At 43.8% G+C, this 23,508-nt stretch overlaps 1 protein-coding gene across 1 annotated transcript in view; it reads right to left on the bottom strand.

Moving 5' to 3' along the window:
- DLG2 (discs large MAGUK scaffold protein 2) overlaps positions 1-23,508 on the bottom strand; it is a 907,935-nt gene that overhangs the window by 17,490 nt on the left and 866,937 nt on the right. The window contains exon 23 of the mRNA XM_081196960.1: positions 8,130-8,229. Coding sequence (XP_081053086.1) covers positions 8,130-8,229 — 100 coding nt within the window. The remainder of the gene's footprint in view (positions 1-8,129; positions 8,230-23,508) is intronic.

The raw sequence follows: 23,508 nt of genomic DNA, 5'->3' as shown, positions 1-23,508 counted from the left end.
CACCAGAATGTCAAGGAACCTCCCTGGTCATGCAAAAGGTGGAGGGTGCAGAGTGGGAGTCAAAAGAACCAGAGCAGCTAGATAGTCCCCGAGTACCAATAAAGTGAAGGCCAAAGGCATTAACTCTTGTGGAAGTGCTGAGGAGGAGGGGTGTGCCAATCCTGTTGCTAAAGCAGCAGCTGGTGAAAAGTGTTGTAGTTCAGTGGCAGAGCATATTCTTTGCATGCAGAAGGTCCAAAGTTCAATCCCTGGCTTCTCCCAGTAGGGCTAGGAATGTCCCCCATCTGAAACCCTGGAGAGCTTCTGCCAGTCAGTGTAAAAAGAGCAGAGGTAAAGGACCCCTGGAAAGTTAAAACGTAAAGGTAAAGGGACCCCTGACCATTAGGTTCAGTCATGGCCGACTCTGGGGTTGAGGCACTCATCTCGCTTTATTGGCCAAGGGAGCCGGCATACAGCTTCTGGGTCATGTGGCCAGCATGACTAAGCCGGAGCAGCACATGGAAACACCGTTTACCTTACCGCCGGAGCGGTACCTATTTATCTACTTGCACTTTGACGTGCTTTCGAACTGCTAGGTTGACAGGAGCTGGGACGGAGCAACGGGAGCTCACCCCGCCGTGGGGATTCAAAATGCCACCCAAGAGGCTCAGTGGTTTAGACCACAGCGCCACCCACATCCCTACCAGTCAGTGTAGCCAATACTGAGCTAGATGTACCAATAGGTCTGACCCAACAGAAGACAGGTTCCTATTTTCCTATGGATCACGGTTTCCCAAACTTGGCTCTCCAGCTGTTTTTGGACTACAATTTCCACCATCCCTGATCATTCTAGCTAGGAATGATGGGAGTTGTAGTCCAAAAACAGCTGGAGACCCAAGTTTGGGGAACATGACTATGGGTGCATGAGGCTTCCATTCCCAGAACCTGGTGATGCTCTTTCAGCATAGATGAAGACCCACGAGAAACATGGCACTCATACTTATTGTTCATGCAGTGGCTAGTAGTCTACCTGCTTTGTGCAAACTTAAGAACCCTCATCACCATTTCACCCTTCTCTTTGGAAAAGCAGTGTTGGGAGGCAGTGCTAAAGTAGCAATGATGAGAAAGGAGCCTTAATCCAGTGACGAGGAATCTGCAGCTCTCCAGAGGCCTTTGGACTTCCCGTCAGTCCCAGCCAGTTAATGGCCAGGGGTTTGGGAGTTGTAGAGTAACAATGATTCCCCTTCCCCCTTTGAAATGCTCTGCAAATAAATCACAGGCCAATAGTCTGAGCCCAGACCATTAGTCATTTCAAGCCCAGTACTGACTGGGCTTGAACCTGTGGCTAATCAGCATGCAATGCATTTGTTCCGCCAGTGAAATATGACCCCTGGGAGACAGCCTTGCAGCCTTGGAATTAAAGAGGAATTGCTTGGCCAGCAGCTTCTGGAAAGGGAAGGCTGAATTAGATGGGTCTTCCCCAGACCCAGCATATAAGGTGCTCCTTATAAATTTGGGACGAAGTCTTCTGAGGCCATGAGGTGGGCTTTGGACAGAACATCTGACCTTCCATTCGGATTGACGGTTGCTACACACAAGGCTTTAAACCCTGGTGAGAAGTATCAGATCTGGAGGTCTAATACGGCCTCCAAGTCTCCCTGTCTGCCCCAGGCAACTGGTTCTGCTTCAAAACCTGAGTGTTTTTGCCTGTCTGGAAGGTATCCTTGAACTCTGATCACGTCTCTTGCTTGACACAGAGGTGGCGTGTGCATGTGTGTAGAAACTAGCTTGCTGCACAAAGGCAAAATTTGCATCAATTGCTCCACCCACCTTTGCCTCTGGCCCTGCCCACACCTAGAAGGTTTCCCTGAAGGGCACACATCCCATAGTTTGAAAAAGGCTCCCCAACCCTCCTTTACAAAACCCAATGGATTTTTTTATTCTTAGAGGACTGTATGAGGAATGCGGTTTTCAGCCCGCACTGCATTCACAGAGAGAATCTCCACTCAGGAATAAAAAGTGAGAGAGCCCATCTATATTTTGCCCAGCTTTCATGTACTCGCCTGCTGATTCTTGCTAATTCCCTTCTAAATTACTGAAATTTGGATAACGGCATGAGTTGGTCTATCAACGAGAAATGCCCTTTGCTCGGCAACCGAACCTCTCAGCTCCACAAGAGATAATGCGCCCCTCCTTTCACAGGGAAAGTCGACTATCAGGTGGAGTTAACTGATGTTCAGGAAGATGCTCAGCATGAAAGGAAACCCCAAGGGTTGCATCAGGTTGTGCACACAAGCATACATTCCTGTAATGAAAAGCGCATTCATAGCAGTGGGCAATGGAGGCAGCGCTGGAGTTTTTGCTTTTTCCGGCATGAACATGTGCATCGGGAAAAAAGAATGGGAAAACTCCGTAGAAAGTAGGCAGCCATTACGCATATCAAGTGAGGTCGTTGCAAGGTTAAGAGTGATGCAGGGGCAGGCAAGAAAATTCTCAATGTTTTTTTTACTACAGTTTTAAGAAATCCATTCCAACCTCTATTGTCTTCTCTTACTTATTCACCGTAAGGTTGAGGGCCACACAGGATCGGAATGGGAGTCTTTCCCCATGCATATAGTTAATGCAAATATCCTATCTGGATCAGTGCGTCTGTGAGGGGAGCAGTTAAAGTCCCCAACTCCACACCCTTCCCGCCACCAGAATCCCTACCCAGATAGGTCCTCCTGCGCTTCCAATCTATTTAATTTAATTTGATTTATTCATGATTCATTTAACAAAATTTAGATACTTGTTAATTTTTATGTAAAAGCTGTATGCAGTTTACATAAAATAGTTTAAAATGGAAAGGGTATAAAAAGTAGGAGTATAAAGTATATGCAGTTGTACCTTGGATCCTGAACTCCCTAGAAATTGGACGTTTTGGCTCCTGAACGCTGCAAACCCGGATTGTTCCAGTTTGCAAATGTTCTTTTGGAACCTGAACGTCCAAGGGGGATTCAGCGGCTTCTGATTGGCTGCAGGAGCTTGCTGCAGCCAATGAGATGCCGCGATTTGGTTTCTGAACGTTTTGGAAGTCGAACGGACTTCCGGAATGGATTCCGTTCGATTTCCATGGTCCGACTGTATCCCAAAAATAACCATAGAAACCAGGAGACTTTAAAAACAAGCCAATGTAAGCAAGTATATATAACAAAATTGCACATCTGGGCAGACTTGCTGAAAGAAAATGGTTTTTAGTAGGCATCAAAAGCGTGCAAGGACAAAAGAAGTAATTATAATTTAACAGTTTCTATGTTATTCTATCTTATTAAAGCAACTAGAAAAAAAATCTTAGGACGGGAAGATCTCACACAGGTGAAGGGAAGCAGGGGGAGGAGGGAGGGTTAGGTTGAATTCGGGAAATAAAATAATATATGGGACAGCAAAGGATATAATAGATTCTTATAGACTAGTAATATATTGTAACCAGAATAGAAATTTAAAACGGGAAGTAAATGTATTGTTAGTATTTTCATTATTGTAATAGTTATTATTATTTCTTATTGGTAGAAAGCAATGTTAGTTTAGGCTTCTTCGTTTTGCTGTCTGTATAATTTTCTTAAGACAATTAAAAAAAAAAAAGCAGAACGAAGAAGGCCCCTGCCTGGTGTTAATAGGTACTTTAAATTTATTTTAAAATCGCCATTCACACAATTGCTCACTGTGCGAGTGGTGTCCTGTCTAGTTTCGACCTGAGGTTGCGTTTTTCTAGGATACCTACTCTTGAAACCATAATTTCCTCGATTGGCGATGTTTAAGGGTGGGTGCCAGTCCTTACGCAGTCAAAATGGTACCACCTACTCTCACTAGGGAGGTGTTTGCAGCCTCAGGCGATTGCCTAGGATTACAGATCGGATAGCCACCCCCAGCTCTCCTGGTTTCTTCCAATGAAAGCAAAGCATTAAGGCTACGAATCAACAAAGTTAACAAAAAAAGGGGGTGGGGATAAAGTAGAACATTCAGAAACAAAGCTTTGCTGTGTTTTGAGATGCAATCTAGGAAGATTAAGCATGAATGCTCCCTCTGAAGTGCATTCTGGGTATTGGTATGAGTTCTACGTGGAGGCTGTCTAAAACTGTCTTCCCCAACCTGGTGTCTAGTAGATGCTGTTGGACTACAATGTCCATCATCCAGAGCTAGCATGGCCAATGGTCAGGGATGATGGGCGCTGTAGTCCAACAATATCTGAAGAGTGATCAGGTTGGGAAAGACTGGTCTAAAGCAGTGGTTTTCAAACATTCTAAGTTCTGGGAAGCTTTTCCATATTGAGTAGACCTCAGAGCATCCGTCACAGAGGGACATTGTTTTGCAAGGGGCTCTGGAGCATGTTCCCAGTTCATCTGGCTGCTGCTCAGCTTTTGGGGCCTTCACTGTCATCACAGGATGACTGTACCACACAACAGGCCCCATACTCTCCCATGTCTGCACACTGCAGGGGAAGGGAAGATGGCAAGTGAGGTCCAGGCCAGAGCAGATCCATGGTTGGGGGGCGCTTGGCAACACGCCCATAGTAGCTCCCCCATCCTTCTCCACACACCGTCTGGATACCAGATGCTGGAAATCCTAAGTGAGGAGAGTACTGCTGCACCCAGGTCCCTCATGTGGGCTTCACATGGGCTTCTGGTTGGCCACTGTGAGAAGTTGGACTAGATGGGTCTTTGACTTGGTCTAGCAGAGTTGTTCTCCGCCGACATGAGCGGGTGAGTGATGGTGGTAAGGAGAAACTGTGGCCTCCGCTCACTTAGCTGCTCCTCTTTTCTCTCTAGGCCAAGGAACCTGAAGCACTCCAGATGTTGTTGGATTTCAGCTCCAGTCAGCCCCAAAGACCATGGTCAATGGTCAGGGCTGATAGGAGCAACATCTGGAGGGCCACAGCACCCATCCTTTCACCAGGCAATGTTGTATAGAGGACAGGGTGACACATATCTCCTATTTTCATGGCCAGGCAGCACTATTTGACCTTCCTGAGGAGGAGCTGCATCAGCTGTTGTCAGGTGGCAGTGACCCTTTTGATCAACCCTGACCAGATCATCTTTGAGACAGCTGTAGGAACCCAGTGGGAGGGGAGGGAGGGGTTAAAAACAACTGGTGTAAACCCCCCCAAAAAAACCTGTCAGGAAAGGATCAATGGTGCATTATTTGTAAACCAAAAAAAGTGTTATTTACAGACTTAGACATACCTGTTTCATATGCTGTATGCTATTAATATTGTCATGCAGAACGAAACAAACCAAACAAACCAATGGAAACTTATTTCACCCAGTGCATTCAAAGCTGGGGAATGAAATTAAAACAAAATAAAAATAAAAATCTAATCTTGTTCATGCCAGGGGTGGGAGGACCTTGGAGAAAGAACAAAAGCCAAACTAAAAAGGAAACCAAATTTATTTAAAAGAAAGAAAGAAAGAAAAAGACTGGGGTGACAGTGACCATTCCTGGGAACTTACTCAGAGTCTTTGTTCCATAACCGTCGTCACCTAATCCGGGGATGTCCTGCACGGGAGTTTCCCCAGAGAGAGCAATGAAAGAAAAGAACAGCCGCAGAAGAGGAAGGAAGAAGTCAGTGGCGTTGAAATGGATACTACCATGACTGACCATGCAGATCACACAGTCTGGATTCCTGCGCTTTTGGGAAGTGACTCCTGCCCTCAAATTCAAAGGGGCTTAGGAAGCCATATGGTAAGGCAATCTATTTCGGTGAAAGGAAGAAAGCATACAGGTGCTTAAGGAAGCTGTAGGACAAGGGATGAGGAACCTACGACTCTCCAGGTGTTTCTGGAGCACAAGCCCTGTCATCCCTCATCACTGGCCATGCAGGCTGGAGCTGACAGGAGATGGAGTCTATCAACATCTGGAAAGCCATTGTATCCCCATCCCTGATGTAGAAAAGTAGCTCAGATGAAGATAGTTTGCCTGGCAAACCCAGGCAAGCAGTCAGTGAGTGATGCTGGAAGACCAGCGCCATGGTCCTTGTGTTCTGGACCACATTGCCTGAGTTCAGGAGCACCCGTGGTTCTGGACAGCTCATTGGTCTTAAACTATGAGTGACACATGTTGGAAACATATGAATTGGCCTACAGACTCAGTATGCAAGCCAGACGACGCAAATCCCTTTGCCGATTAAAAAAACAGAGTGTAAGGTGGTTTGGCACATCATTCATAATTCTGACTTGCTTCACATGACACGACATGTCAAGCGATGGTTTGGCAAGCCCATGCTCTTCCCCGGTTCTTTTTACTGCCGTGTTGTTTTGCGCCAAGTCCAAGTTTGTTCTAACTCAAGGTTTATTCTTGGCTACGGTTGGCAATTAGTGAGGGGGGAGCAGCTTAACTAGGAGCCAAACCCTGGTTTAGCTCAGCGCAGTATAGAAGCAAGGAGGATCTTGATGAAGCAAAGAAAGCTTCTGAGGTCTTGCTAAACCATAGTTTGGTTGACCGTGTCACGTGGACCAGCCCATTGTTGCAAATATTAGGAGACACAAAAAAGTAACTGCAGCAAATTTTATTTAAAAATACACAGCTTCCACCTCTCCCAATTTAATCTAATCTAAGAATGGGATTTTAAAACTTGCTATCTTGTCCCAGCCTACCCTTCAGCACCAATGTATTCATTTAAAATATAGAACTCCATTTGGCAAAACAACACTAAAATGTTTTAATTTGTACATAAGGATCCATTCAGGCAACCAAAAGTGGTTGAGGATCAAACTAGTCTTTAAAAAAGGAAAAGAAATAAAAGGTATTAAGAGTTCCCCTCATTGTCATATTCAGTTTGGCACAGATTTCCTGATTTCTGCTGAATGATTTTAGACTCCTTAGTTACTGATTTCCCACTTCTGCTTAATCATTCGAAGTGGCACTCATGGATCTCAATCACATGCCCATCTAGCTAGGTTTCCCCAGCCACTCTGGGCAGCTCCCAACAGAATATTAAAAGCACGATAAAACATCAAACATTAGAAACCTCCCTAAACAGGGTTGCCTTCAGATGTCTTCTAAAAATCAGATAGTTGTTTAGTTCCTTGACCTCTGATGGGAGGGCGTTCCACAGGGCGGGCGCCACCACCGAGAAGTCCCTCTGCCTGGTTCCCTGTAACCTCACTTCTCACAGCAAGGGAACCACCAAAGGCCCTCAGCGTTGGACCTCAGTGTCTGGGCTGAACGATGAGGGGTGGAGACGCTCCTTCAGGTATACTGGGCCAAGGCCGTTTAGGGGTTTAAAGGTCAGCACCAACACTTTGAATTGTGCTCGGAAACGTACTGGGAGCCAGTCTAGCTGCTGCATTCTGGATTAATTGTAGTTTACAGGTCACCTACAAAGGCAGCCCCACACAGAGCGCATTGCAGTAGTCTAAGACTCTTTCCCCTTAACCTGAAAAGCTGGGAAGCGACCCAGACTGTGCCACCATGATGTGCCTTCCAGTTCACACGCAGGTCAAACCACCACACATGCTCTTTGGAAAAGCAAATAAACAGGCAATGGGATTTGTGTTCTGCACCTTGCACACCGAATACATGGGAGGTCAGGAGATTCCTTTATACTAGTTGAGATCACTGGTCCATCCAGCTCAGACTCACATTGGCAGTGGCTCTACTGGGTTTCAGGCAGCGGTTTGCCCCACCTGTACCTGGAGATGCCAAGGACCAAAGCTGGGGCCTTCTGCACGTGGAGAAGATGCATGAGATCTTCATTGTTTCTTATACGAGTCATTTGGAGTTTAAAACCAGTGAGCTGGCTAGAAACATAGGTGGTTCCAAGTCTACCAGAAGGAAGCAAAAAAGGAAAAGCAATGTCTGAGCACTTGTTGCTTTCTCCTTAGCAAAAAATTTGAAGCCGGGCAATTTAAACAAGTGTAAATATGGCTGGAACACAAGCTTTAAATTAAGCAGCAGAGAAAAATTATCCAACCAGTGGTGGAAGCTTTGGATATTCCAAAGGAGAAAGGAATCCAGACGGCCATCTTGCATTGGTCACAGTAGTAATGCCTCCTCACCTGTCCTGACCCTGACCTTTGTTTGCCTAGGTGTGTCGGTGTGCTCAGAGTGTAGGGTACCAGTGTCATGCGCGGCTCCTGCAACGTGACATTGTCTCCTCTAAGCGTTTTACTTACGTTCCGGGTCACTCGTTTCCTGCTCACTCAGCTCCTTGTTCTTGTAGAATGGGAATTTTCGTGAAAAGATGAAGTTCTTTTTACGCCTGTCATTGAATGACTGTGAAGGAGAAAAGGCATGGGGGCAAAAACAAGGACGTCTAATTGTTGTCACACTCATGCTGACAAAACAACTAGTTTGTAAAAGTGGAAAAACAACTGCAGTGACTCTGCTCAATTTTCTTTTGGGGTAAAGCAAAACGGTTAAAAAAAACAAACCACCCTGAAGATTTGGTGCTTAAAGGAAAAAAAAAAAGATAAACGCAAAATTGGTTTGATTATTGATGGCTGGCTATTGATTATTTGATTATTAATTGGTTAAGTCTGCCTTATGAAGCAAACTTTGTGCTGCAAATTAACGTTTGTTAAAATTGATGAACTGTTTGGGCAGTATACAAACACACCCCCCCCTATATATAGGCCCTGCAAATGGCAAGAACCATTTAAAACTAGGCATTTATCTTCCCTTTCTGAAATGATCCTTGCGCCTCATATTACAACAATATAATTATATTAAATAATATTACTCTATAGTATTTTTCAGTGCAGTTGTTTCATAATACTACATTGTTGTTTTTGAAGTAGCAGTAGTTGTTACTAATAATAATATAAGTAAAAATCCAAAAAGAGAGTGGTTCCTTCGTAATGATAGTTTTTACTCATTTTCAAATTGATGAAACTAGCTATTAATTCATCAATCAGCTAAAAGTCACATGATTAATCAACTGTGGTTCCTTTAAACTGAGCAAGACTAAAATATTTATACAAATAAAAGAAAAGAAAATATTCTGCATGATGTGCCCGTCCAATTTTCTCACTTGAACTGAAATAAAGTTTTGGCTTTCAATTTGGAATCCAATATGGTTAAGGACTGATAAGATAATGTATTGTCCATTCCTGAAGGTTGGACAAAGCTAGAAAAAGTACAAAGTGTCCAATTAGAGGACGACTCCAAATTTGTAAGTATTTGCTTGCGTCACAAAAGTTTCATGCCACTTTTACATTCCAAGCATATTTGAAATTTAGTAATGGGAAACAAAGGGTGGGGGGAAATAACATACATGGAAACCTATGAATGGCTTCTTAGCGCCACAGATATCTGGATTTGAAATAATGTGAGCCTCATGCAGAAATTAATATGCAAATCATGCAGACACAAAAGAAAAGCAGATGAAATATGAATATAAATGGTTCTGAAAGTAAACTGGTTGCAGGAGTAGGCAGAGCATGCAAACATCAGTTGAATGGTGGATAGAATCTAATGGAAACAAAAATGTGTGCCTCTTTTGCTTCTAGGTTATTTTTTTTATCATAGTGATCATTTCTTTCAAATTAAACATCATAAGATGAGATATCTTTGTTAGGATACTGGATATATCTATATCATCTACATCTCTATTTATATCTGTCTCCAGCATATTGCAGACATCTTTCAAGTATACAAAGACAAGAAGTCTAAAATTGGCAGCCTATATATCATTTCACTTGCGGAAACAATTAAAATGTTGAATCACTGTACGAGCATGCCATTATTTACTGAGACATTGTATCATACTCATCATATCATTTCACATTTCAATTTGTACCTATGTTATCCGCACCCCTCAAGAACCCACAGACCAAACATGAAAAGGAATCAATCTATAAATTATCTTAATTTTAGGACAGTGCAGAAAATGCCTGGTTTATCTTTGAGACCAGAAGCTACCCGTGGTGATTAAGATGGAATGCCCAATGGCCCTTCTTCAGAGAGCCTTGTGAAATGTAACCCTCAGTAATTGCTGCACCCGGATTTTTAGTCCGTGGAAGTGTTCATGAACACACTTTTGCAAAATGGCAATAAGTCTGTGGTTCTGACACTCAGACCAATAACCTAGCAATTATTGTTTCCTGTTTCTGAAACTGTAAAGATGGGTACTGTAACATGAAGAAGCCTCTGAATAGCTCTGCAAAAGCAGAATATGGTTGTCCGCTACCTTGAGAAAAATGAACATTGGGAGAAGACAGGACCAGTGCATTTTCACCTGTACAGATGTGTGTGTGTGTGTGTGTGTGTGTGTGTGTTCATCAACTTATTTTGATTTTCCTCAAATTATTAACGGTCTGTCAGTGGGCATCTGCTTACATGGGTAGGGTAGTTACTAGGTATATGGACTGTCCAATCTTGCCACAATATACACGTTGTGAAAGAATGACGTTGCGACCATACCTGTACCACTAAATTCCTGATCTGCCATTCCTCCTGACATTCACTAAACGTGTACTAAATATTCTGATATTGTTCTGGTCAAACTGTCCACACATTGTGCAGGGCATCTGAAGAGAGGTGCCTTCAAGTGACCCCATGTATTTTTATTTATATTTATTGTGAGTATATTATTATCTATCTAACAAATTCGGAAACAGTAGCATTGAAAAATATCCTTTTTATGTTTGGCCTCCATTGTGTATTGTCTTATTTACATATTATATTTCTATTTAATACTGTTGTTGAATTATATTCCCGGGGAAACTCACTGTTTGTTTGTTTGTTTGTTTGTTTTCTGGACTTTCAATGGGTCCTACTTTGAGTAGGAGTAGCATTGGATACAGCCCTTGTATTTTGAGTAAGCATGGAGGAACAACTGAAGTTACCAGCCAGCTAATATGTGAACCTGCTCCACTACCTACTAAAAAAATCTCCATTCTGTGATATCAAGTCTCTGATGGCCCAATTCATACATGCACATCTCCACTAGCCAACACAGTTATCAAGTGAAAACTATGTAGGGCTGAATGATCTGGAGAAACGAGGCTTGCAGGTGTTATATGTTGTTCACAGAACCTCATTCAGGAACACCTTGGTTTTGCAAAAGCTGAGGCTCTACCTTGGTGATAGGTGGAAACAACTATATAAATAGGCTTGTTAAAAATAGCAGGGGGGGGGAGTTCTCCTACTAGAATAACACCGCTTCATTTCTGCAAGTTCGTAACCATAGGTACTGATCTGCTGTGCTGAACAGAAGGGGTACATATTCAAGTCCTCATTGGGCGTTATGTCTGAACAGGAAATTAAAGTCAGGTGGAACCCAGGTAGCATCCTGGTAGCATCCTGGCCCAGTCCTCAAGGTTCTTGCAGGTGCTGGCCCCAGGAAAGGTCTGAAGAGTGCTATCTAATCATCTAACAATCTGCTCCCACAAAAGTTATTGATGGCCACCAGCTTGGATGGCTTGAAAAGCGGGTTTGAAAATTCATGGCGAATAAGGATATCATTGTTAGTTTCTGTTTGCCACTGTGCAGCTGCTTAGAGTCACAAGACTCTGTTTACATTCCAGAGACATTCCAGGCTGTTGGAAGTCTCATGGGAGACAGGAGACGGTTGTGATGTTACTGGTTTCCTGTTCCTTTGTTTCAGTTGCTCTCTGCTCTCACAGAGAGAGGATGTTTATTTCTTTTCTGTCTGCGTAGTAAGAAATAAAGCATAGCGATGTAGCCATAAATCTCATCACTTCTGCTGCTTTGATACTCTGCTGAATGGGGAACGTGCCTGAAGGCTCATCAGAGGCTCAGGTCGTTAATTATTGTCGGAGGCGATTCTGAAGGACTCGACCAGAGGAGGATGAGCTTTATCAGCTTGGTCGTAGCGGAGGCTCCGACAATCATTGTACCACTACTGTCAGAGGAAGAATACCTCTGGATATCAGTTACTGAGAAGCACAGTTGGGGTGAGCGCTGTGTGGCTCAAGTCTTGCTTGTGGGTTTCCCACAGGCATCTGGTTGGCATAAGAACAGAAGGAGAGACTGCTGGATCAGACCAATGTCCCCTCTAACCCAGCACCCTGTTCTCACAGCGGCCAACCAGGTGCCTGTGGAAAACCAGCAGGCAGGATTTGAGCACCAGAGCCCTCTCTCTTCCTGTGGTTTCCAGCAACTGCTGCCTCCAATTGTGGAAGTGCAGCATAGCCCTCATTAGACATTTTTAATCATTAGAGGCTGCATGGACACATTACGGATGATGTAGCAGAGACATCACCTTGCCAACAAAGTCTGTATAGTTAAAGCTATGGTTTTCCCAGTAGTGATGTATGGAAGTGAGAGCTGGACCATGAAGAAGGCTGATCGGCGAAGAATGGATGCTTTTGAATTCTGGTGCTGGAGGAGACTCTTGAGAGTCCCATGGACTGTAAGAAGATCAAACCTCCCTATTCTGAAGGAAATCAGCCCTGAGTGCTCACTGGAAGGACAGATCCTGAAGCTGAGGCTCCAATACTTTGGCCACCTCATGAGAAGAGAAGACTCCCTGGAAAAGACCCTGATGTTGGGAAAGAGTGAGGGCACAAGGAGAAGGGGACGACAGAGGACGAGATGGCTGGACAGTGTTCTCGAAGCTACCAGCATGAGTTTGATCAAACTGCAGGAGGCAGTGGAAGACAGGAGTGCCTGGCGTGCTCTGGTCCATGGGGTCACGAAGAGTCGGACATGACTAAACGACTAAACAACAACAACAGCAGTGGAATTCCTGCACCAGGAAAGTGCTGGACTTGATGACTTTTGGGGTCTTTTGCAACTCTATGACTCCATGGTTTTACCCCACTTGTTGGCATAAATGAATTTGCGGTACAAAAGACAACATAAGTCCTTTCCCCTTACGTTCAGAAAACTCAGCTTTTCCAAAACTGCCTCGTCTTCTTTTACATGACTGAAAATGTCAACTTCCTGAATCTAATAGCTTTCATGTTGTGACAGACATTCAAACCGAAGTAGTGGCACCATCACCTTTATCATTATAATAATCACCACACAATGTTTGTGTAGCACTCACAAGGTTCAAACTGCTTTGCACATGCCTTATCTAGTTGTCATTCCAAGCTAAGTGCAATCCTATGCTCACTTATCTGAAAGGAGCCTCACTGAAAACAGTAAGAATTACCTGTGAGTAGACTTACAAAGGCTGGGTCCTTGAAAAGACTGGGTATTACCTCCGAATAAGCTGATGGGCCTTTTCAGAAGATGGTATTAATCTGCATCAAATACAATCTATCAAATTGATGCATTTCTGCTGAAGTAACGAATGAAGTGTGCATATGCATACAGGTGGTTACAGCACGGTTTTTAAAACTTTAAAAATGGGGTTTGAAGAACAACACGTTTGTTTATTCTTTTACTATGTGAATTTATCTTAAACTCTGTTTGGAACTTGAGTAGGTTTCCAAAAGAAGTTAAATAAGGCTTTGTAGTTGGGCTATGCTGGACTCTTCTGTGATCATCCTGGGAGCTGTTCACATTTTGACTTTCTGGAGGAAGACCTGCTGTGTGAAATTTCCAGATTCTGTTTCTAAGTCAATGGCTCAACCTTCTAAAAAATAAAAATTCGCTGAGCCGTCACAACAGGTCATGCAAAAGGCATCTCTGCAGATAGTGAGACTTCTGAGTGAAACAGCAAGCTATAATTTTGAAAGGAAATACCTTCTGGAAGTGGGGGTAGTTGGGTGGGGGAAGGATGGCTGACCTTACACCAGCTTGTCCTTGACAAGGCAGTGATTTCTAGCAACTTACTCCAATGTGTGGAACAAAAATGGTAGGAAGGGCTGCTGGCAGAAAACATATCACTAAACCCAAATGATGGAAACCATGGAGAGGGGGTGGAGGAAAATCCCAAGAGGTTTAAAATTTAGTGCCAGCGCCTCCGCCTGCTTCGCAGAAGCAACCCACACCTGACCCGCGTGCTTCAGCAGATTCCTACTTTGTTTGATTCCAGCCTCAGTGCTGCTTTAGATATTATGCATTCTGCTTGGAGTCTTACACACTCTAATATTTGACACTTCCATTATTCTCTGCTAGCTAGCGAATGCTTCTCCTATTTTAAAGCAGCAACTAAATTTAGAAGGCGGGGAACATTCTCTCACACAAAACACACGTGACAAATACTCAAGGCTGTTGCAACAACCATGGCTGCAGCTTTAGGATTTGCAAGGGCTGGTGTGGGTTCAGGCAGGCTGAGGGCATGTAGCAGGTTGCACGGGGTTGTGTAAAGTGCTGTGTGTGCCTTGAAATATGGTGTGTGTGTGTGTCCCAATCATTTGTAATCCTAAACACATTGACTAGGAAGTAATCCCAATTAGGCACCATAAGGGATGGACAGACTTGTCAATCTCAGTTTTCTTGGTTTCTCTCATTTTTCCAGTTCAGTGTGGTTCATTATTATTATTTTTTAAACCTCATAAAAATCTGTTCACATTTTATTACTGATTTCTTCCATTAAAACACATTTTTTTGCAGTTTTGCAGTTTTGACTAATAGTAAAAAAACATGCTAGCAATTTCTCCTAATATGATATATATTTGTTATCTTCAATAATATATGCACTTCTGTGCACATTATTTGGCTGGGGAACAGCGTTTTAAAATTTGGAGATCTGTTTCAGTTCAGACAGTGTTTCACAATGTGCAGATTTGGTAGGTTCACCTTTAAACTTGAATTGGGTAGACTTTCTCACCCAATACCTAACACTGGCAAGCAGCCATCAGAAGGTGGCCGAGAAGACTCTATATGACTGCTTCCTATGTTCCAGTTTTTGGTTTGAGACCTGCACCACAAAATTCAGAGATGTACGAATTTCAAAGGATATCTCTGTTTCGGTTGACATATTGTTTCTGGAAGTGTGCTCCAAATTTCTCCTCCTTCCTTACACACTCTATCTTCTACTGCCAACCCATGTATTGATGGAAACAGGACAGTGTTCTAGACAGACCTTTGATGTGGTCTGGTAAGACAGCTCTTTTGCAAAAGTTCAGGGCTCTGAGTAGAAGCTGCAACCTATTTAGGAGAGCTCCAACTCAGGCTGATCACTCCTGGCCTGCACTGTTCCTTTGTACAGAATGGTACTGGTTTTTATTTTATTTTTTGCTTCATGTTGCCTGCTGTTAGAGCATCCACATCCCATAGTTCTCATTGTACCACGGAGGCCACTTGCTGAAAACATCTGAGTGCAAAACATGTCAGGGTTTTCAATGGAATGAAAGGAACTGGCAAACAAGAGCTTTTCTGAACAGGGAAAACAGCAGTTTTAGGTTGAAAGAACAGCGTGAAATCGGGCTGGAGAGTACGTCTTTACAAAGTGCATAGTAATTCCTGCTCTGCAGGGAAACTTGGGAACAATTGTTCTATGACTGAGGAAAGGTTACAGCAGTTGGGGCTCTTTTAGTTTAGGAGAAAGTTGAGTAAGAGGGGACATCACAGAACTCAGTAAGGTTACTCATAGTGTGGGGAATGTCCCCACAAAGAGAATTTCCCCCAGCAAGAATATTATTGGCCCAAAAATGGAAGCAAGAAGAGTTACCATCGATTGAAGAATGGAGGATGAAGTTAATGGACTATGCAGAATTAGATAAACTAACAGGAAGGATTCGAAACCAGCGAGACCAGAAATTCACGGAAGACTGGAGTAAATTTATGGGCTATTTGAAAAGTAATTGTGAAGAGCAGATGACATTTGTAGGGTTGCAAGAAGTTTTGTGAGGAGTATTATTAGAAGTATTGTAAAAATGGAGAAGGGGGAGGATGATTTGTTAAGAGATGTAAAGGCAATATAAAGAAATGCATAAGAAGTGGTTAAAATGGTGGATCATCAGAAGTGCTGATGGAAGTCCAAAAAGATTGTATAGGTGATAAGTTTTGTGGTACATTTTATAATTTATATGTTAAAATTAATAAAAAATATTATTAAAAAAAGAGAATTTCCCCCATCTCTCTCATAATACAAGAACCCACTGGACCACCCAATGTGGATTTACGCAATTTAGGATGGACCAGAGGAGCCAATTCTTTGCACTGCGCATCATTGAACTGTGGGATTCACTTTCGAGAATGTGGTGATGGCCGCCAAGTTGGATGGCTTCAAAAGGGGTTTAGGCAGAATTCAGGGAGGAATACACTGATGGGGGCTGCTACTTATAATGGCCGCATCCTGCTTGCAAGATCACAGGCATCATGCCTCAGACCACCAGTTTCTGGGGGAAAGGAGTGGGAGAGGGTCAATGTGCTCTTCTTTGGCTTGTGGGCTTCCCAGTGGCATCTAGCTGGCTACTGTGGAAAGCTTAAAGATCGATGGCCCAGGTATGGGGAAGTGTTATCAACCCAAGGGCCACATTTCCTTATGGGCAGATTAAAGATGGCCACATACCATTGGTGGGTAGAGCAACAAATATGAATGGAAACTTTACCCAATGGGCTAGTTTTGATGTACCTTCACACTGCCCTATCTATCCTCCATTCAGGTTCAGAAAGAGAAGCCATGGGGTCTGAGGTTCCCCAATCCTGCCTTAGTACTTCATTTTCAAGGTGTTGCATAGGGCTCTCTTCAGGTGTTTATTTTATTAAAACCTCTATATTCCGCACCGTTACAGTATAAACACCACCCAGGAGGACTTACAAGAGAAAAGATCTCAAAAAACCTCCCGGGTGCTAAAATTGGCCTCTTGGTGGTCCCACCACCCTCAGAAGCTTGGGTGGTGGTGGTGAGATGAGAGAGGGCCTTCTCTGTGGTAGCCCCCCTAAGTCGTTCACCTCTCTCCCCACAGAGGTTCATCTGTCAACTTCAGATAATGCTGAAGGTGCACCTTTCCCCCTTGGCTTGAGATGCCTATTTCTGTCCCAACTTATTTTTGTAATTCAAAGTTGTTTTAAACTGCTTTTAAAAAACATGTTGTGTTGTAATTTTTGCAACCCACCCTGGAACTTGAAGGTGTGGGGTGGGGTAATAAATAAATCATCATAATAATCATGGCAATACAAAATTAAAACAATTCCAACCAGACCACTGATCTAGCAGGACACTTATATCTTGATTGAAGCTTTAAAGCTTGATTGAAGCTTTAAAAACTACTTCAAAGTGGTCCCCAATCCCAGATGCATAGCTCTATCCTTAAGTGCAGGTATAAAGGTAAAGGGACTCCTGACCATTATGTCCAGTTGTGACCGACTCTGGGGTTGCGGCGCTCATCTCGCTTTATTGGCCGAGGGAGCCGGCATACAGCTTCCAGGTCATGTGGCCAGCACGACTAAGCTGCTTTTGGCGAAACCAGAGCAGCGCACGGAACTGCCATTTACCTTCCTGAGGAAGTGGTACCTATTTATCTACTTGCACTTTGACATGCTTTCGAACTGCTAGGTTGGTGTATCTATCATCTATCTATCTATCTATCTATCTATCTATCTATCTATTATCTATCTATCTATCTATCTATCTGTCTGTCTGTCTGTCTGTCTATCTATCATCTACCTATCTATCTATCTATCTATCTATCTATCTATCTATCATCTATCTATCTATCTATCATCTATCTATCTATCTATCTATCTATCTATCTATCTATCTATCATCTATCTATCTATCATCTAGCTATCTATCATCTATCTATATCTATCATCTATCTATCATCTATCTATCTATCTATCTATCTATCTATCTATCTATCTATCGGCACAAATGGTCCCCTTATCTGAACTAGGATCCAGTAGTGTGTGTGTATCTATTGATCTATTTCTAGGCCTGATTTAATGGGATCTTTGACCTGCAATAAAGGCATGGGGAACCTGTTCAGATATTACTGGACTACGTCTCCCATCAACCCTGACCACTGGCTGTGCTTGCTGGGATGATGAGAGCTGGAGTCATACAATACCTGGAGTACTGTAGGGTCTCAGCCCCAGTTCTGATGTATTTCAGAACTGCTACAAATCTCTCCCCCCATTGATGCAATACAAGTCTCTTGTCATTTCCTCACATCATTCTTCCACAGTGCTTTCGTATATTTCCCCGCTGTCTGCCACCCTACAGGTGTCACGCTTCCTTCAAAATACAGCCTCCCCTGGAAGCTGAAAGGGCACACGACATCAATCAAGCCCGGATTGCTCACTGCTGAAGGGTGTTCTTGAATGATGAACAGAACCTAGCAATTGCTAACATCACCTTTCAAGTCCTCCCTTTGACTTAAAGGGCAAAATGTTGATGGATTAATCTTCCCCCTCGCCTTCAGATGATGCTAAACTCATTGCACCGCTGGTAAAGGTAAGACAAAAGGAAGTGAGAATACCAGAGCAATGACTAAATCATTTTCTTTGGCTAGGAACTATTCCTGGATAGGGATAGGCTTGCCACTGCAACTCATGCATTGGTAAGCCCAAGACTGGACTACTGCAGTGTGTTCTACATGGGGCTGCCCTTAAGGCTGGTCCAGAAGATGCAGCCAGTGTAAAATGCAACTCTTAATTACACAGCTCTTCCCCCCCAAGTCAATATTCTTTATTAATTTTCATCAAGAAAAATACAAATCGCACCACATTACAACTTAACAAATTTTCTCATTTTTGGACTTCCTTCAGCCTCTCTGATTACACAGCTCTTAAAGTTGTTGCACTGGCTGCCAGTAAGGTACCGAATTTAGTATCAGTAAGGTGCCAGATTTAAGGTTTTGGTTCAAATCTATGAAAGCCTTAACAACTTGGGACTAGGTTACCTGAAGGAGGAAAGCACTTTCCCCCTTACTGCCCTAATCGGTCTCTATGATTTCACGATGATGCTCTTCTTGGGGGTGTTGCCACCTATGGAGGTTCATTTAGCAGCAGCTAGCAGGGGGAGAAGGGACGTGGGTGGCGCTGTGGGTTAAACCACAGAGCCTAGGACTTGCTGATCAGAAGGTTGGCAGTTTGAATCCCCACGACGGGGTGAGCTCCCGTTGCTCGGTCCCTGCTCCTGCCAACCTAGCTGTTCGAAAGCATGTCAGTGCAAGAAGATAAATAGGTACCACTCCGGCGGGAACGTAAACAGCATTTCCGTGCACTGCTCGGGTTTGCCCGAAGCAGCTTATTCATGCTGGCCACATGACCCGGAAGCTGTACGCCGGCTCCCTCGGCCAGTAAAGCGAGATGAGCGCTGCAACCCCAGAGTCGGCCACGACTGGACCTAATGGTCAAGGGTCCCTTTACCTTTACCTTAGCAGGGGGAGACTTTTCTGTGGTGGCAACATCTGCATGAAATCACTTCTCCTCTGAGCCTAGGGAGGCAGAAACATGTTGCCACTCACGAAAGGTGCTCAGAATGAACAAACTGGGGTTAACCAATCCACTGAATTAATGCAAAAGTATCTGAATTACACCTGAAAGTCGCTCCTATAATTGCTGGGTGGAACGTTGGGCAATTTTAAATGCAATTCAATTTTAATTTTAGTTCAGTTATGTATAGGGGTTTCACTGCACTTCACTCTGTGTTTGATTGTTGGCATTGCATTTATCATTTCTCACTCTCTGTTGTTTAAGCCTAAATATCACAATTGCTGGGACAAATAAAGCAATTACTCACATTACACTGCATATGTGTTTTTATGTTTTCTCAGTCTTAAGCATATTTTATGCTTTAGCAGAGTAGCTTGTATAATTCTGAACCACCCCCTTCAAGAAAGCAATGACTTTGTGAATGAAATGCAACTTTGAAACGGCATGGAAGTAGTTCCTTGGAAGGGGTGAACTTGAACCTGAAATGCTTATTAAAAACGTATTTACACTCCCAGGCATTTGTGGACACTTAAATCCCATGGGCTGGTTGTGATGTGTGTGTGTGTGTGTGTGTGTGTGTGTGTCATTAACTGCATTTTATTTGTATTGCAGTTTTAATGCTTGATTACTGCATTTCAAAATTTGTTGTACATTGCCCTGAAACTCCATGTGAACGGCAGCATAAAAGCTTTAATAAGTGAAACAATCCTTTTAGGATCATGTACGTTTTCAGAAATGGAAAAAAAACTTGTGCTTTTCATTCAAGTAGGTTGGTTCCCTGAGTGTGGCAGGGTGTGCAGTTGGAATTGCAGGCACAAATTGTTGCTAGGGCTGGCAAAGGATGAAAATAATGAAATCGGTTCAGAACGAAGGTTTGTGATGCAGGTTCGGAGCACAAAGACAAGCCGAGGTGGTTAAAAAGGACAAGACGGGAGGGAGAGGAGAGCGCGCAAGGTTCAAAGGGCAGGTTGCTGGGAGATTGAGAACCGTGCCTGATGTCACAAAGCTGGAAAGGGCAGCCCAAAAGAATCGAGTGGTTGGAGAAACTCCTCTCTGTTGGAAAGCTCACAAGTGCTAGTGGCTTGTTAGTTTAGAGAGAAGACAAGGAAGAGGAAGCAGGATATAAGGTGTATATAAAATGAAGCAGCTGGAAAAGAGTTTTGCTCCTTCTCAAACTGCTAGGAGCCAGGGTTATCCAGTGAAGCTGAAGTTGTGCGAGATTCGGGGCAGACAAAAGGATGTGCTCCTTCACAGTTAAATTGCAGCGCTTGCTACCACAGCAGGTAGTGATGGCTGCTAGCTGTTGTTGTTGTTTAGTCATTTAGTCATGTCCGACTCTTCGTGACCCCATGGACCAGAGCACGCCAGGCACTCCTGTCTTCCACTGCCTCCCGCAGTTTGGTCAAACTCATGCTGGTAGCTTCGAGAACACTGTCCAACCATATCGTCCTCTGTCGTCCCCGTCTCCTTGTGCCCTCCATCTTTCCCAACATCAGGGTCTATTCCAGGGAGTCTTCTCTTCTCATGCGGTGGCCAAAGTATTGGAGCCTCAGCTTCAGGATCTGTCCTTCCAGTGAGCACTCACGGCTGATTTCCTTCAGAATGGATAGGTTTGATCTTCTTGCAGTCCATGGGACTCTCAAGAGTCTCCTCCAGCACCATAATTCACCATCATCAATTCTTTGGCGATCAGCCTTCTTTATGGTCCAGCTCTCACTTCCATACATCACTACTGGGAAAACCATAGCTTTTACTATACGGACCTTTGATGGCAAGGTGATGTCTCTGCTAGGATGGGTCAAATTCATGGAGGACAAAGCTACTCGTTGCAATGGCTACATCCTACATTGGTTACGCGGTTGGAGGTATTGTGCCTCTGAATACCACTTGCTGTTGTTCTCAGGTCCTGCCTTTTTGTTTTCCACAGGCATCTGGTTAGCCCCAAGATGCTGGATTAGATGGGCTTTTAACCTGATCTAGCACGGCTCCTTTTAAGTCCTTGTGAGCAAAATATGCCAGACAGCATCCATTTCCAATGAAGTCCCCCTGCACTTTTAAAATAATTTTTATTTCCGCATCTGTACAAGGGTCATATTACTCTGGAGACACTACCTATTTGTTTGGATATTGAAATCTTGCGCACCAGTAATGAGGAAAGTGGAAATTGAAATGATCAGACAAGTGTGGTGCTATTAAATACGCCGAATTAAAAGGCTTAATAGGTAGCTTCAAAGCGATAATTTCAGGTTTCCTTTCCCGCTTGATGAAATTACACCTGCTATTTATACCACTGGCTCTCGGCTTTCTTGCTCCTTCCTTTAAAAAAAATTAAAAATCATCATCTAGGGGCCAGAATATCTAATTGGATTGATATTATTATCTGTGCTTTCAAGTCACCTGGGAGCGGGGTAATCTTTTCTCACAGCATCCAGCATTTAAACATTTCTTGAACGTTTTGAACATGCCTAAATTGGGAAGGATGGGAAGAGTGTGCATAAGAAAGAGAACATCTTTTTTAAAAAGTGGTGAAGAGGACAAAAGGAATGAACAATGACATTTTCTGAATGCAGAACTACAGATCCCTCCCTCCTTCTCTCGTTTTGCATTTCATTAGCAGGGCTCAACAAGTGGGGCCTGTAACGAAGTGTTGTGTTGTGTAAGACTCTTGTTCAGGATTACAGCCAGCCGTGCCATTTCCCAGAATCCTCTATTCTTCCCCATCTGCTCAGTTTTCCCCATTTTATGCCTCTTTCCATCCAGCTGTTGGGGGAGTTGGTGTGCTTTCAGAATCCTGCCTGATCAGGAACTCCTCTGAAAAAAAGGCAAGGAACGCTGCCAAGCAGGGGCGAATAACTTCTCCTTGGTACCAAATGTCTCTCTGAACTCTTCTGAACTCCTTCCCCAGACCTGCTTAGAGTCAGCAAGTTTGTGGCCTCATGTACCTTCAGATCATAGTAAAGGTAAAGGGACCCCTGACCATTAGGTCCAGTCATGACCAACCCTGGGCTTGCGACGCTCATCTCGCTTTATTGGCTGATGGAGCTGGCGTACAGCTTCCGGGTCATGTGGCCAGCATGACTAAGCCACTTCTGGCGAACCAGAGCAACGCACAGAAATGCCATTTACCTTCCCGCCGGAGCGGTACCTATTTATCTACTTGCACATTGATGTGCTTTCGAACTGCTAGGTTGGCAGGAGCAGGGACCGAGCAACGGGAGCTCACCCTGTCACGGGGATTTGAACCGCCAACCTTCTGATCGGCAAGTCCTAGGCTCTGTGGTTTAACCCACAGCACAACCCGTGTCCCATCTTCAGATCATATCCTGGTCCAAAGCAACAAGTCTCTCTCCTTCCTTCTTGCATGTCGCTGCCCTTGTATGCCATGTTCTCAGCCTCTGGGAGCTAAGCCTTATGAGGAACGTTCGAGGGAGTTGGGTAGGTTCAGCTCTGGAGAAGACTGAGAAGTGATAAGAAAGCAATCTTCAAATATCTGAAGGGCTGTCATATGGAGGAAGTTTGTTCTCTGCTGCTCCAGAGAGTAGGACCCAAACCAATGGATTCAAATTCCAGCTAAAAATTATGAAGAACTTTCTGACCACAAGAGCTGTTTGAAAGTGGAACAGGCTCCCTCAGAAGGTGGCGGGCTGAAAAACCTTCAATAGAGGTTTTTAAGTCATCTGCCAGGGATTCTTTAGCTGTGCTTCCTGCGCTGCTGCAGGTTGGTCTAGATGTCCCTTGGGGTTGCGTCCAACTCTGCAATTTTGTAATTCAATGATTTTAACACGTTACGTTCTGCACGCAGCCTGCAGATGCTCTTTTGCAATATGCAAACAGGTCGAATCGCCGATGAAGAGGCAATATGGGATTTGCAAAGGGTAAGGGCGACTTGGTTCCCCTGTGATGCTGTTTCCGAAATGTCACAACCAGTGATGAAATTAGCAGCGATAAGATTGATATTCCTCTAGTAGCGAGGTGTAAGAAGAAGGATGCAGGAAATTAAAGGGTAATTAAATTCTCACCAGACTCTGGTTTGTGTGAGGCATCATTAGCAATCTGAACGATTTATTCCCTCTGGCTTTGACTATAGACCAGAAACGGGAATTTAAGATGTCATTTGACTGAAGATTAGGTACCTGTTGAAGCCCAGAAAAAGGCCCACGGGATCAGAATGATCATTTAGAGTATGGGATGTTTAATGTCCTCTGTGCTATTTATCCCTTAACTGGGTTCCGTTATATAGGTTAAAGCAGGGATGCCCAACTTTTACATTCCGAGGGACCAGTCACTGATGCAAGGAGGTTGCCATAT

This window comes from Podarcis bocagei, assembly GCF_964188305.1.
Source record: "Podarcis bocagei genome assembly, chromosome: 6".
NCBI classification, from domain to species: Eukaryota; Metazoa; Chordata; class Lepidosauria; order Squamata; family Lacertidae; genus Podarcis; species Podarcis bocagei.
Note: the sequence above shows the minus strand (reverse complement) of the source record. Positions and strands in the feature narration are given on the sequence as shown.